Source organism: Topomyia yanbarensis, chromosome 2 (assembly GCF_030247195.1).
Source record: "Topomyia yanbarensis strain Yona2022 chromosome 2, ASM3024719v1, whole genome shotgun sequence".
In the NCBI taxonomy this organism is placed as follows: domain Eukaryota; kingdom Metazoa; phylum Arthropoda; class Insecta; order Diptera; family Culicidae; genus Topomyia; species Topomyia yanbarensis.
This window is the reverse complement of record NC_080671.1, coordinates 432,881,908-432,895,362: the sequence shown is the minus strand read 5'-3', so window position 1 is coordinate 432,895,362 and position 13,455 is coordinate 432,881,908. Positions and strand designations below refer to the sequence as shown.

At 40.6% G+C, this 13,455-nt stretch overlaps 1 protein-coding gene across 1 annotated transcript in view; it reads left to right on the top strand.

Annotated features, from left to right (window-relative positions):
- The first annotated feature begins 261 nt into the window (after nt 1–261).
- The window catches only part of LOC131685482 (PH-interacting protein), a 35,332-nt gene continuing 22,138 nt past the window's right edge, over nt 262–13,455 (top strand). The window contains exons 1-4 of the mRNA XM_058969218.1: nt 262–755; nt 6,716–6,774; nt 6,855–6,884; nt 7,304–7,363. Of these exons, the coding sequence (XP_058825201.1) occupies nt 713–755; nt 6,716–6,774; nt 6,855–6,884; nt 7,304–7,363 (192 nt within the window). The 5' untranslated portion in view covers nt 262–712. The remainder of the gene's footprint in view (nt 756–6,715; nt 6,775–6,854; nt 6,885–7,303; nt 7,364–13,455) is intronic.

Here is a 13,455-nt window from a genome sequence, read left to right as displayed (position 1 = left end):
GTGTATTATATATAGTTATTTTATTATTTATACACGAAAACGGTATATATTTTCATTCCAATCAGCTGATCGCAAACGGAATATTCAAGAACGTTCGTTCAAATATCACTGCCCATCCCTATTTCCCGAACACACACAAAAACATACTGCTCGAAACTATGCACTCATACATACCTTGCCTCAGTGCTCGACTTTCTGCTCGGCTCGACTGCGCTGCTGTTCGACACCAACACAGTGGAAGCGTTTCAAAAGAAAGGAAACCATCGGTCGGTGCGGTTGTTTTTCGCGTGTGCTCCGTATTATTTTGCCTTTTCATCGGTAATAATCGTTAAACTAATCGGAATATGGACGCAAATGATACATGTGAATCGGAAGTATGTGAAAATAATGGATAACCTTCCGGATTTGAGTGAAATTGTGTGAAAATAGGGAAGAAACTGTCGACTTGTTCCCCGTGCAACATCAGCGAGCTGATTTCCCAAGAAGAGATATTCGCGTGTGTGTGAGTGAATTCGAGGCGCCGCTTCACGTTCGGTCTCTGCTGCCGTTCGTGTGTTGTCTTCGGGCGATGGTTTGCTGCGGATCGTTCGTTTCGTTGCTCATACGAGAAGTAGCAGTTAAGTAATGGCGGATGTGTTTAGTGCTTAGTGTGGTATAAAAATGACTTTTTCGGAAGGATTTCATCAGTGAACCGAAACCAGATCGTGCTAAAATGGAACTGCAAAGTGTAGAGAACAGGAATGTCCTGGTTCCAGGTGAGAACGGCTGATTTTTGCCTTCAAAATGAGGGCTGGAAATTGGATATATTCGCCATCCGTTCGTCGAATTACGGGGTTCACAAAGAGCTAAAGTGTATGATCCAGGGCTGCCAGGAGGTGGTTTTGATATGGTATGGGTGAATTTGACCAAATTTTAGACCCGTACGTTATAATAATTGGTTTTGTTTCTAAAGGACTGCAAAAATAGAAAATCTTTTTATGTCAAATTATCTACTGGACAGTTATTAACATTGCAACCTGGGGATTACAGTGTGCAAACAATTATCGAACAATTCAATAATTACTATTCTTTTGTAGTTGATAAAATACAATTACGAAGTTTACCGGGCAAATCACGTTTCAAAAACAACTATTCCATGAATACAATTTGATCTTGGAGTCAAAGTTATTTAATTATTTTTTTTTACCCAGCAGAGGCAATATAGATATTGTACAACTATAAATTGATTTTATATTTTGAAATGCGAGATTTATCGAGAACTGACCTAGTCTATCTGCTCACAAAAGATTTATCTGCATTTGTCATCAATTGTCATAAAGACTACCAGAAATTGATAATCTCGAACGAACAAATCAGTACAATGTATCAAAACAAAATACTGTATCAAAACAAAATACGACTGTCTCGTACAGTTCCTCTGACCAAAAAGGTGATTTTAGGCGACGTGTGGTTCCACCGTCAACCTGTTCAATATACCATAAAGGTCCTCAAAACGTCACAGTCATCTCTAAAACTAATTCGACTCCATGGGACGTTCTTAGATCAGCTAATTATTTTTTGATTATCTCTTCTGACGTTACTCGGGTGGATTCGACGTACGACAAAATCGTCGAATCCATCCAACATCATAGGGCCAATGAAAGTTGTTAGTCGACGGGTTTTTCTGTTCGCAAGAGCTGAGCAAAACAAATTTGTTGTCAAAATCCACCGGTAAATTGTTAAATAATCGTCTGGTAGAATGCTTAAAAGAGTAGTAGAAAGTAACATATCCGAGAAGCGAAGAATTTGAAAAGATTTTCGAACTGAAATTTAAGCAAAACAATCATGTATAAAAATCATTGAACAGAGCTAAAATAATCGAAGCTCTTTTTGGGCGGCTGAAAATGAACCTGATGTGACTCGTGATGAATAGAAAAAATATTCATTCAAAAATCCATGTTTTTCATTCAGTTGAATATCGTACAATAGTATTCAATTCACTTATTATATAGGTAAATGATTTCAAATGTTAGTAAAGCATGTAAAATAATTATCATTGCTTACATTGTGCCACGAACTACTTTGACACGTTTGATTCGTTGCTGCACGTTCACTTCGTGCAATAATCTGAGACGAATGTTTGTTCGTTTGCGATTTACGGTGCGTCCCTGAATATTGAAAATGAAAGCGATTGAATATGATCAATTTTTATTCAATGACTTCGATTATTTGTGACTCTGTCATTGAATACTTATAAATCATAGCATGATATGAATTAATTTGAAATGTAGACTCTTATATTCTACACACCAATAAATAATCGTCGTTCTGTATGACAATGATTGAAAGATTGGTCTACCGGTTTAAAGTCATCCCTCAATTCTTTCAAATGGGATAGAAATTTGAATGTGCCTCATGCAATTCATTGAATCCAGAAAAAATATTTTTCTCGTAAAATATCGTAGGCATGAGATATTCAACATCAACCCGTTCATTATTACAATAGAACGGGAAATCATTCGAACAACCCCTGATTTGAATTTATGTCCATTTTACACTCTCAGTAGACAAGTTATCAACATGTTAATGCAAAGAGCAAAAATTTCTTTGAAGCAAAAGCAGACGGTTCATTATTATTGTTGAACCAACGGAATGCATACGCGTCTAAAACCAATATGCCCCAAGTACAGCAACATTTGTTCAGGTTACCAAAAAACAAGCGTTTGACCGACTGCTATCAACGCACGGCGACACGCGCTCAAAAATTATAAATCGCTCTCGTTTGCACACAACTCTGACGCCCATATGGATATCGCACCAATGTATTTGTTCAATATTTGACTTGAACCGGTGCAAAAGGAAATACAAAAGGCCGGCGCCCATGACACTCACGCTGCTGTTACAGCCGTCGCTCGTGCAGCTGCTCTATCCAGAGCATGCGGTGAGAGTACGAGATGCGGGCATGTTTGAGGTTGAACCGTTCATGGGAAGACAAATTTTTTTTTGAAATTTACCCGCTCGGTATGCTAGGTTGGTTATCGTTCGGATTAAATTGTTGAGCTTCAAGGTTTGAAGATTGTTACTTTCATTTAAATTAATTTACGTGCTGCTACTGTTTATTTATTTTAACTGAAAATTCGGGTCGTCAAATTTTGCTTACCTGTTCAATGAACAGGTTGAACGCGTCGCCTCTGTAATGAACCAAGTGCCATACATCCAGTGGTATTCCGCAGCAGTCACACATCGGTGCTGATTCTTTTTTTCAGCAGAAAGGTGTTTTTAATTCATGTGTTGGTCGATAGCGCTGTTTCGCTCCTTCCGATTTTGCGTATCGCGCTTTATTTCTCTCGGAAACCAAACCACTGCATATCCTACTGTCATGGTATAACATATTTAACTGCTCTCCAAGGATCTTCTGCTGGGATCAGCATATAATTGACCGACTGTTCTGCCCTCGTTCGCAAACCGATCTGCCACGTCGTTGCTGGTTATGCCGCCTGTCCTGGAATTAGAGGCGAGCACAGCGCCGCCGCGCTGACGATTGCAGGTACAAATAGTAAGTGCGCCGCCGATTTTTACCTGTAATCGGCGGCGCGGCGCACACCTCTAGCTGGAATTCAAACGAGTCGAATAGTTCTCGTCATAGTGAGCCGTTCAGCAGCTGAGCAACTTTGCCCCTATTTCCGTAAGTCATTTAGCTCTCAGCTTCATCACTATCTACTCGGATAGTCCCCTGCGGTGAACTTATCCTACTCCGACTGAGCGTTTCCCGACGGAGGAATTTCTCCCAATACACCCGCCGTCTTGAGCCATTTAGCTCCTAGCTTTATCGAGATCTACTCGGATATTATCCGACGGTGACACTGCCCTACTTCGACTGAGAGTTCCTTGGCGGCGGAATTTCTGTCGGTATCGATGTCTGTTTTGTAAACTAATTAGTTCCCAGCTATTTTGAATCTACCCTACTCAGAATTCCTCGGAGGTAGATTTTGCCCGACACCGATGCTTGTTTTTGTGAGCCATTTGCTGGCTGTTCGACGTGATCTACTCGAACTTGTCCCCGGCGGTGGATCTAGGCTACTCACAAGCTACCCGGTAGGGTGTCGAGGTCCGTCCGTTGATTCCTGTGGAGCCTGGCATCTGATTTGCTGGCGCACCGATAATCCGAACCAGGTACTGCGTCGCGTACTACTCAGCTGGTCCCCGGCGGTAGATCTAGTCTACTACGGCTGAGGGTTCCCCTGTGGCGGAATATTTCCCGAATCCGTTCTGTTCTTTCACGGCGGCGTTGCCTTGTAAGTCCCTTCGCCACTTTCTCTGCAGCTCAGATAGTATTCTTGTCACTAGTCTGTTTACCGCATCCTAGATATGCTCATCGTGGCGCATATCTTTGACGATATTATCGACTGTCACTCCAGGCATACCCCTTCGAACTTTACGCTCACGCACTCCGGGTAAAGGAGTGACGAAGCTTGTCCAAACCGATGCAAGTACTTCCGGAAGCATCCAAGCATGGGCAGCAGCTGCGTCGAATGAATGTTCAGCTCTCCATACTTCCTATGTACCCACGCCGACATATTTGAGATGAATTGGTTTCTTCCTCCGCGTTGTCCCACTGTTGCTGTCACTTAGCCAGTGAGTTCGCTCCTTGCATTTCGTGTATTCTTCTGCTGAAAGCATTCCATGTACTCAGCCAGAGTGGCGCAGACGGGAATGTTCCCGACAATGATGCATACCGCCTCAGACGATATTGTTCTGTACGCGCTCGCGACACGAATGGTAGTTAGACAAAACCTGCTTGTCAACTTCATCCGGTTCTGCTTTGAGATCAGCGCAGCTGCCCAGGCCGGTACGCCATTCTTCAGTATTAGGGATGAGACACCCATCAGAAGACATCTCGTTCAGCATGTTGCTTCTCCGTTGGCATGATCCTTGCCAATAAGTTAGTTGTCTTCGCAGCAGAGGTTGAAATGTGCCCTCATTTTTACAAGTTTATCGCACTTCTTTTTATTCCTTAGTAGGCAGGGACTCAATTTTTACCATTCACGAAATAGCGAAAAGTTGTTGACAATACAGTATGGAAACATGACATGTTCGCGGCTTCGAATCTTGTGATAATCTACGTGCAGGGAAAACAATCGATTTATTATGTTACAGCATTTTATTTACCACAATTCTGCAGTGTTTTTATTCTACGAATCAATATCAACTCATTGTTGTAATTTATTAGTGGAAAAATAGCTTACTTTTCTATTGCTGGTGGACGTAGGTGGAATATCGCCTATATCTGCTCATGAATGCGAAAATTTCAAACTGCTTTACAGCCTTCTCACATAGTTAGTTGACATTGCTTTCAATGCCATATTTCGAGGAGGGTTTTCTTTACGGTTAGCGGGAGTCGTTAGCGGAGACGCTAGCCGATCACGTTAGGCCTTGTAGAGACACTTCGCCCTTTGTCGAAAGTCCACAAAAGCTGATTCGGAGTGAATCCGGTGGTATATACATTACACGTTGCCGTTCCACTCGTAGTTTCGCTTGAAAGATAGCTCGAGGTCGACGATCTTTCGCAGTAATGCTTTGCGGTGCGTTGTGTGATTTATTTTCCACGCGATAAAATTCGTGACACTGCACTAGTTTATGTTTTCCAAACTATATTCGAAAATGCAACGTAGGCTTAAGTGGAATAATAACCGGTCTACCTAATATACAAAATTTTTGAATGATGAAGTTGGGAATAATTATAATCTACAAATTATCTGCAAATACCTAGTCGGCCAAAGGTTTGAAGATGCTTGCTACATTAGTTAACTTTATGTATCACGTTGTTTTTGCGTGACCCCGAAACTGAGTAAGATTGCATCCCCTAGCCGCTTTCAGTTTATACATTTGGATTGCAGCTCGGATTAGAAGGTGACTCAGTTTCGCTTCAAGTAAAAACGACGTTAATTGTTAACGTTTCATATCTTCCGGTTCTTTGCCTATTAAATGTCGTTACAACATACAACATATAAAAACGATGATGTGACTTAAACACGAGATAAAAGAAAAAAAGTATGTTTTGGATGAAATTTTCTTTCGTTTTGAAGCTGGAATTTTTTTAAAAGTCCCTGGAAAACCTGGAATACTCGGGGAATATTTTTCTTCAGATTGAGTAGACACCATGTCAATCTTTGCAATTAATTTTTGAGAAACTATTGTTCAAATGTGGCATTATTATATGAAAATTGAATGATATTACACTCTGTATAGCCACAACAATCGTTTTGAAAATGTGTTACCGAATTAGCCTTATCCTCCCATAAAGAGAAGTTATCCATTCATCCAAACTTGCTCAACCTAATAACGATACTACAGTCATTTCGAAACTAAACAGATGGTTTTAAGATCTTATATGACAGTATAAATAGCTTAGTTTAGCAAGTAATAATATTTTTTTAAACAAAGTGAATGATATCAAAATTGTTAATCCAAACCAAAACCTCTCATCTGGCAGCACTGCTCTTACCCATAGCCGATTTCTTGCTTCGGCTGCCTCATCACTCCGTACTGTAGTGTGTGTACGGATGATTCGCGTATCGAACGGGAGAATGTGTACGTGCGAATCAGTTGTTTGTGGGTTATTTTCTTTACTGTTCTTTTCTTGCGCTACCCGTGAATGGCTGGTTCAGCGTCAACATGAAAAATAACGAGAGTGCAAATCGCTCAAAATCCGATGTTTGTTTCTTGCTCGTTACAGAATTATATTTCCTAATATCCAAGTTTTTGGCCAATGGACCGTTACGGGAAACGGCCAAGGTAGGTAAAAAAAGGTCCCTCGGAATGTACCCTGGGCAATGGGATCAACCGCTGACTAACTTTCATTCCGTTTGTTCCAGGTATTGGCCCGTGAATTGGAGCATTTAAATGTAAGTTGATTGTATACAAACGGCACTTTCCTCCCCGTCGGGCGTCTGGCTGGTTCGATTCAAAATATTTTGCTTAGGATCACACACGTGCTCGGCGATCTGTCAAACACAAATTGCTTGAGGTGCTCCGATGCAAGCTGGTGGGAATTACCACCGATCGCGAGCGTTCAGGGATGGGACCAATTTTGTCAAGATGAAGAAGAAGTAGAAAAGTACCGAACGTCAACGTTAGCCGAGTACAGTGTGTGGCCTTGACCTTGTCCTAGAAAGGCAGCCAGTCGAGCCTCCAAACAGCACCGTTCTGTCTGGGTGGAAAGTGAGGAAAGTTCATTGACTTATGTGGGTTTTGTTTTGGTCTTGTTTTTCCCTTTTTCCGCCGCCACCATCACCCGCTTGATGACGACTCTTCGGCCGTACAGATTTTACCGCGCCGTCTGGATTGGACCGGACAGGAGCATCATCAGACCTTGGAGGAGTTGGTAAGTGCAAAATAATACTTTTAGTTTAGTTTATTTTTTTTCGAAAACGTAAATCTGAAACTATATTCTGACGTCAGAGCAACCATGAGTCACGGAAAGGCCACTTTTTTCGGTTCCGTTTTCGTCCGCTCGCTCGCACACAGACACAGGCCGCCGTGCCATTTAGCGTTGCTTGTGTTGCGCACTTCAGCACTGCATGATGCCGTGGCGTTTTTGTCTTTGTTGGTTGAAGGGCATCCGGGCGAAGCGCTTGAGATCCGGAGACAGTTTTTGGTCTCTATTTTTGGTGGAATGGCCACCGGAGAATCCGGGTTGATGAAAAAAATGTTTTTCTTCATTGTCGCTTATTTCGGTTACGGGTACGAAAGGAACTAGGGGCATGGATTTAAAAACATGTTTTAACATCCGGAACCAGGAATTAACCCGGAACAACCGGTAAAACTTATTTAGGTGAGATTGTGCAATTTTTATGCATAAAAACATTAGACCGACAATATGGTTAAATATAGTTGAAATTGTCCTTAAAGAACCACAAAATGACCATAATGTGGTCCAAACTTTCGCCGGAATCCGGATTATCCGTTTTTTCTGCTAGCTCAAGTTGCTGCGTTAATATTGATTTTTCAATCTGTTCGGCGGCCATCTTGAATGCTTTAAGCCATAGTCGAAACCAAGCTAGCATGCTAGGATGAAAGTGACTTCCATCCACCGCTGTTCCGGGTATAACTAGTTGATAGCTATTGGTGGACCAGGCCGGACATCGCCATTCGACGATTCAATTTACCTCTCGTAGCACCGCGAGCGGAGGATTTTTCCCATTCCCTTTTACACTGCCAGCGGTGTGTGCTCGATAACTAAAATGTGCTTGCGCTATGCTTTTTTCATTGGTCGGCGGAGATATTTCTGAATACTACTTTGATTTTGGGACTATCCGATCAAGTTTTTGAATTTAATTCAGGGAAATTGTCAGCTGTCATATTTGAGTACATAGTGTCGTTTGCTTGTTGTTGATCATAGTAAATTATTTTCCCATTGAATATATTATAAATATTGTTTCCCATCTGGTAAAAGGCCAATTCTACTAGCAAATTGTTGGTTTCGTAACATAATACGGAATTTTTCATTTCGCGACGCCATTTTACCAGAAACGTATTTTTCTGCCCTCGCTCCTTGCTGTTGTTCGCCATTCACCACGACACGCATACAACCCAGCACAAAGCAGGTCGGTGTCTGTAGAGAGGCGATCGATGAATGATAGCGAAACCTTTCCTCGTCGCTCTCGTCTGTATCTGTTACCTAAGCGCTGGCTGGTTGAAATTAACTTGTGAGCTGTGGCACTGGGTAATTTTTGATCCTTTGAAAGGACATCAATTTGAAGGTTAATCATGATGATTTGTTTACCAACGAGTTCCTTCGATCATGCCCATCATTTTCGTGTAAGTTTCATCTCAATCAATTCACATTTTTTGACATCGAACCTAAAAATCAATTTTCCACTTTTCCTAGTGTGGACCATGCCCCGATCCCAAAAATATGAAAATTACCCAAAAATACAAATTTTAACAAAATTGCCCCCCGGAGGTTCGATTTCATCATCATCATTCATAACGAAAAACAAGTCGCCATGTTGGAACGTACACGAACGGTTGCTTGTTCGCCGCTGCTGGGTCGTTCGGTCGGTCGGTCGGTTGCCTGCCCGCACAGCACAGTTCAATACACACAGAAGAAACCTTCGTCAGCTCTATTTGCGGTTGTAATCATATTGTGTGTAGAGTGTAGATGTGTTGGCTATGGGCCAGATGGAAATAAACGTGACTAATATTCAAATAGTGTAATGAAAATTACCGACGACATCACTATGATGATATACTCGAATTTTGAAACCTATCTAGTTGCCAAATTTCGTGCCGTTTTTTTTTCTTTGCAATGTTTTCTAGGGTACTACAGGAGATTTGTAGATAATTTTGAAATCAGCTTTTCTTAAGTTGTCATTCTTCAGATAGTTTCATCCCATGAAATGCAATCCAAAGCAAATATCAATTTCCAGAATTCCGTACCCTGAATACTTAAGAGCTCATAAAAACAACAACCATTTTCTACTTTAGGATTAGCGTAATTGAATATGTTTCAAGATACCACAGTAGCCTGTTCTGGTTAAAACAAGGGCCAATGCTATAAAAGAAGCCACAAATTGATTAATCATTTTCGGCTTTTAAACCATGAGCTGTTCTTTTCAGGTTTTTTTTCCTCATTTGAAGACTTCATTGGGTCTGATCTGCAAATGAACGCCTCTCTTTGTTTTGCCTAACGAGCAATTGAAGCTGAAAAGCCGTGTGGTGTCCGGCGGGCTAAAATCTTTTTGCACCATTTCAACCGAGAATAGAACCACTGGGAACCCGCTTCCATATCGTAAGAGGTAACTGAGATGCTAGGAGTTCCTAGGTGAAGGTATTGCTCCGTACCGAAGACTTATCCTGCACGGACCTTAAGGTTTTGTATCATAGCCTTTATCCATTCTGTTTTGAGTGAAGCACTGACATATAGTCACCTTTTCTGATTCGCTATTCCCGATTGTGTACCAACGTTTTAGGTTTCTTCTGGCGATTGTACAATAACCGCGAAGGATGAAGTCTAATTCTACAGTAATAACATATATTAATATACCAGTTATTCCACACCAAGGTATAACTTGCAAAGGTTTGGTTCAAAAACCGCATTTAAAAAAACTTTCATGTAGTAAATTATTAAATTTGCTTAAGATGAACCTGTCGAATTGCACAACAAGTTCTTTGTGTGGCAAGCGATCTGTAGATGTCTCAAAATAAGCCATTTTTTTTATTAAATCTGGAATCGTCTACCGACAAATCTACATTGACGAATACCTTCAAAAGTGATTTCTTGAGGTCTCATGAAGGTCAAACACTAGCTTTGTAATACTTTTGCTTTCCTAAACAGTGGTAAAAATATCAACATTCCAGAACTTTACTCTTTCAGAAAATGTAAGGCCATTGGAAGCTAAAACGTTGTAAAATCGCTCTGCTGGTCCTTTCTTCAAAATCATCCTGTGCAGTACTCTGTGCCACTCGTTCGAGATTGAACCGCTCATATGGTAGTTGGTATTTGCCAGTATTGCTGTTCTCCCATCCATTCTTCTTCTGGGTCGCCGATGGATCAAGAGCCCTTGTTGTAGTGTTTATTATAATTATTACGCATAATAAACTTGTCGTTTGCAATTTGGCATTTAACTAAATTATGGGATCGTGTATGATAGGTAGCGGAGATGCCAACTTGTCATTAACATTTCGCACTGAATTTCTTCACATTCATTTGGGATTTCCTTTTATATGTTTTGTACGCTTTCTTTGTACTGCAAACATTGAAAATTATTATTGAAGTGTTAATAAGAAGCGCAATACTTCCGATGGCTGGCTGTTCGGAGTTCAAATTGCACGTTTTGAATTCTCGGAAATTGATCGCGAGCGACTTCGTCGTACATATTACTATGATCGTATTGTCTATAAATGAATAGACCTCTATTATATTCCACGCGGCTTTATCCTTTTATATAACGCCCCACGGAAGAATAATTTTTTAAAGTGCCTATTCGAATGGAATTAATATTTCTTTTGGAGGTTGCACACCTGAAAACTTTGTCCTAAAATGAAAAAAAAAAAAAACAAAGCGTGTGAGTACTTAGCTAAATCACAATATTTACCAAGATATATACTGATTTATCTCCAGACCTACTAACACCAATCCTATCCTAACACCAATCCTATGACACTTGTGGATGATGCAGAGAATTCCTCGGGTTTAATAGAGGGATTCCATGAGAAACCGGCCGACCGCAAAATATGACCATCGTCGATTCGAACGAAACTTTGCAGGTGTGTTCGCTGTATGAATCTCCATGATATTCTCTGGCAATTGAAATATTTTGATACAAGAGTAATTTTTCAAAAGGACGTAAACGTTTCTTCGTGTATGAATTTCAATTTTTTTTTTCGATTACTGTATTTTATACAGCAAAACTATCTGAGAACAAGTTACAGAGAATGAATACTTCTGTCCGAAAAAAATATACACTGAAAAAAATGTTGCGTCATTTTTCAAAAAAAAAAGAAACAAAAATTTATAATAAGAAATTTAAATTGCGAAAAAACCCATTTTTTTAAATTTTTTATATTTTGTCTAACAAAGAATGAATTGTATTCGAGAAATTGATAGATCCAGCCAAAGACAGTGGCGAGATAGGGTTTGGTAGCTTATTGATCAATTGTGGTGTCATAACAAATCAGGGTAGCTGTGTTTTCTTTTCCATTGCTATACTTTCAAGCGAGAAGGTTTGCGGGCGAAAATGGAACAAGATGCACTATACCTAATGTTCATCGCATTCGCGTACATACCACGCTCGCTTACAATCAACGAAATTCTATCGGAATCGTAATATAACTTCAAGAAAACTTGGATGATTCAAAAGCTTTTGCGAACATGATTATATCTCGAGTATCGGCAAGGGAGTTCTTAAGGGAATTTGATGTAGAACCAAGGCGTTGCTGATGCTTTATAATTGCACTGCAATTATCGATGGAGACATTTTTATGTCGGATGCTACATCAATTATCATTTGATTATTTGATACATTTCACAGTAAAATGTAACATAGTAGTAGTGGCATATTTCAATTTCCATGGATAGTTTTTCTACCATCAAGCGTTAATTCAGAGTACCTACCTATGGAACAGACAGTGATTAACATTATACTGTATACAACAGGGTTACAAACGGAATCCTTAAGGTTCAACTGAGAACGCCTCAATAAGCGGCCATGTTGGAAAACGAAAGAAGCAGTTTTTTCTCACACCGTGTTCATGTAATACTTTATCAATGGCCCGAATACATTGATTCATTTTCATGAAGATTTGCTAGAGGCCGTATATACTACTGCGCACTCCACAAGTATCACGGGAGGAGGATATTTGTTAGTAAGTTAGTAAGTGCGATTCTTTTTCATGTTCTAGTTATTTTCTGTCAGCCAATTTTCGCTACGAAGCCAAAGACCGACACCAGAGAGGTGACTGAACCATCTGGACTAGATATCGACCCATCAACACCTGGGGACTGGGGACCAATGGCTTTACTTCCTTACCGAAGGAAGACGTGACCACAGATTTTTTCACCTCAGAAAAATCGCGACAACCTCGGCTGGGATTGAACCCAGACCAACTAGGATGGGTGGTGGTCACCAGGCTTGTTATTTGCTCACACAATGTGCACAAAGAGCGAAATACTCCGATGAAAAATAGAGCAGCACAAAAACACTGCGATGTGCAGAACGATATAAATTTGAAAGCAAAAAAGAGCAAGATCTGTTCTGGTGGAGCTGCAAAATTTCACACAAAGTCACCTTGAAGAGCCACTTTTTTCTGCCTCTCCTTACTGACAACCAGGTAGGAAGGCGAATCAAACTATAATTCAGACAAAGATTGATCGGAAGAACGTTTTTAAAATGTTTTTTGTTGCTTTCTCTGTTTCCGTGCGTGTGAGACCAAGATTCACACTTTATTCCTACTCTTTGAGGTGTGCAGCCATGGAGTAGAATGCACTTATGGGAGCAACACACCTCGGAGTGAAAGAATAGCGGTGGTTCGCATGAAAAGTTCAAAGAGCGTTTTTATTCTTTATTTGCTCTGAGGTGCATTACATCCCTAACGGTCACGCTTATCACTCAACCGCCGGCGCCGTCAATTGACAACAATCACGATTTACAAAAACAAAAGTAAGGTTACGCTGTAATCCATTTTGTAGAGTTTTGAATACCCTTTCCAGCGGTACCAAGTTTTTGGAAATCGGATGTTAATTGATTGACGTCACACATATTACTTTTCAAACACGTAAATTTACTCACCGGCGTCGGAAAAAGAACAAATGTTTCTGTACAAACGGCAACACAAAAACATCTGAAATTTCGTCGGTACTTGGGCGACCTAATACCCCATCAAAATCACTGTAGATGTCGCTACTGCGCATAATAGCCTTTTCATAAAGGAGACTCGGCCAACCTGCCCCTTCGGCCAAGTAGCCACGGTCTC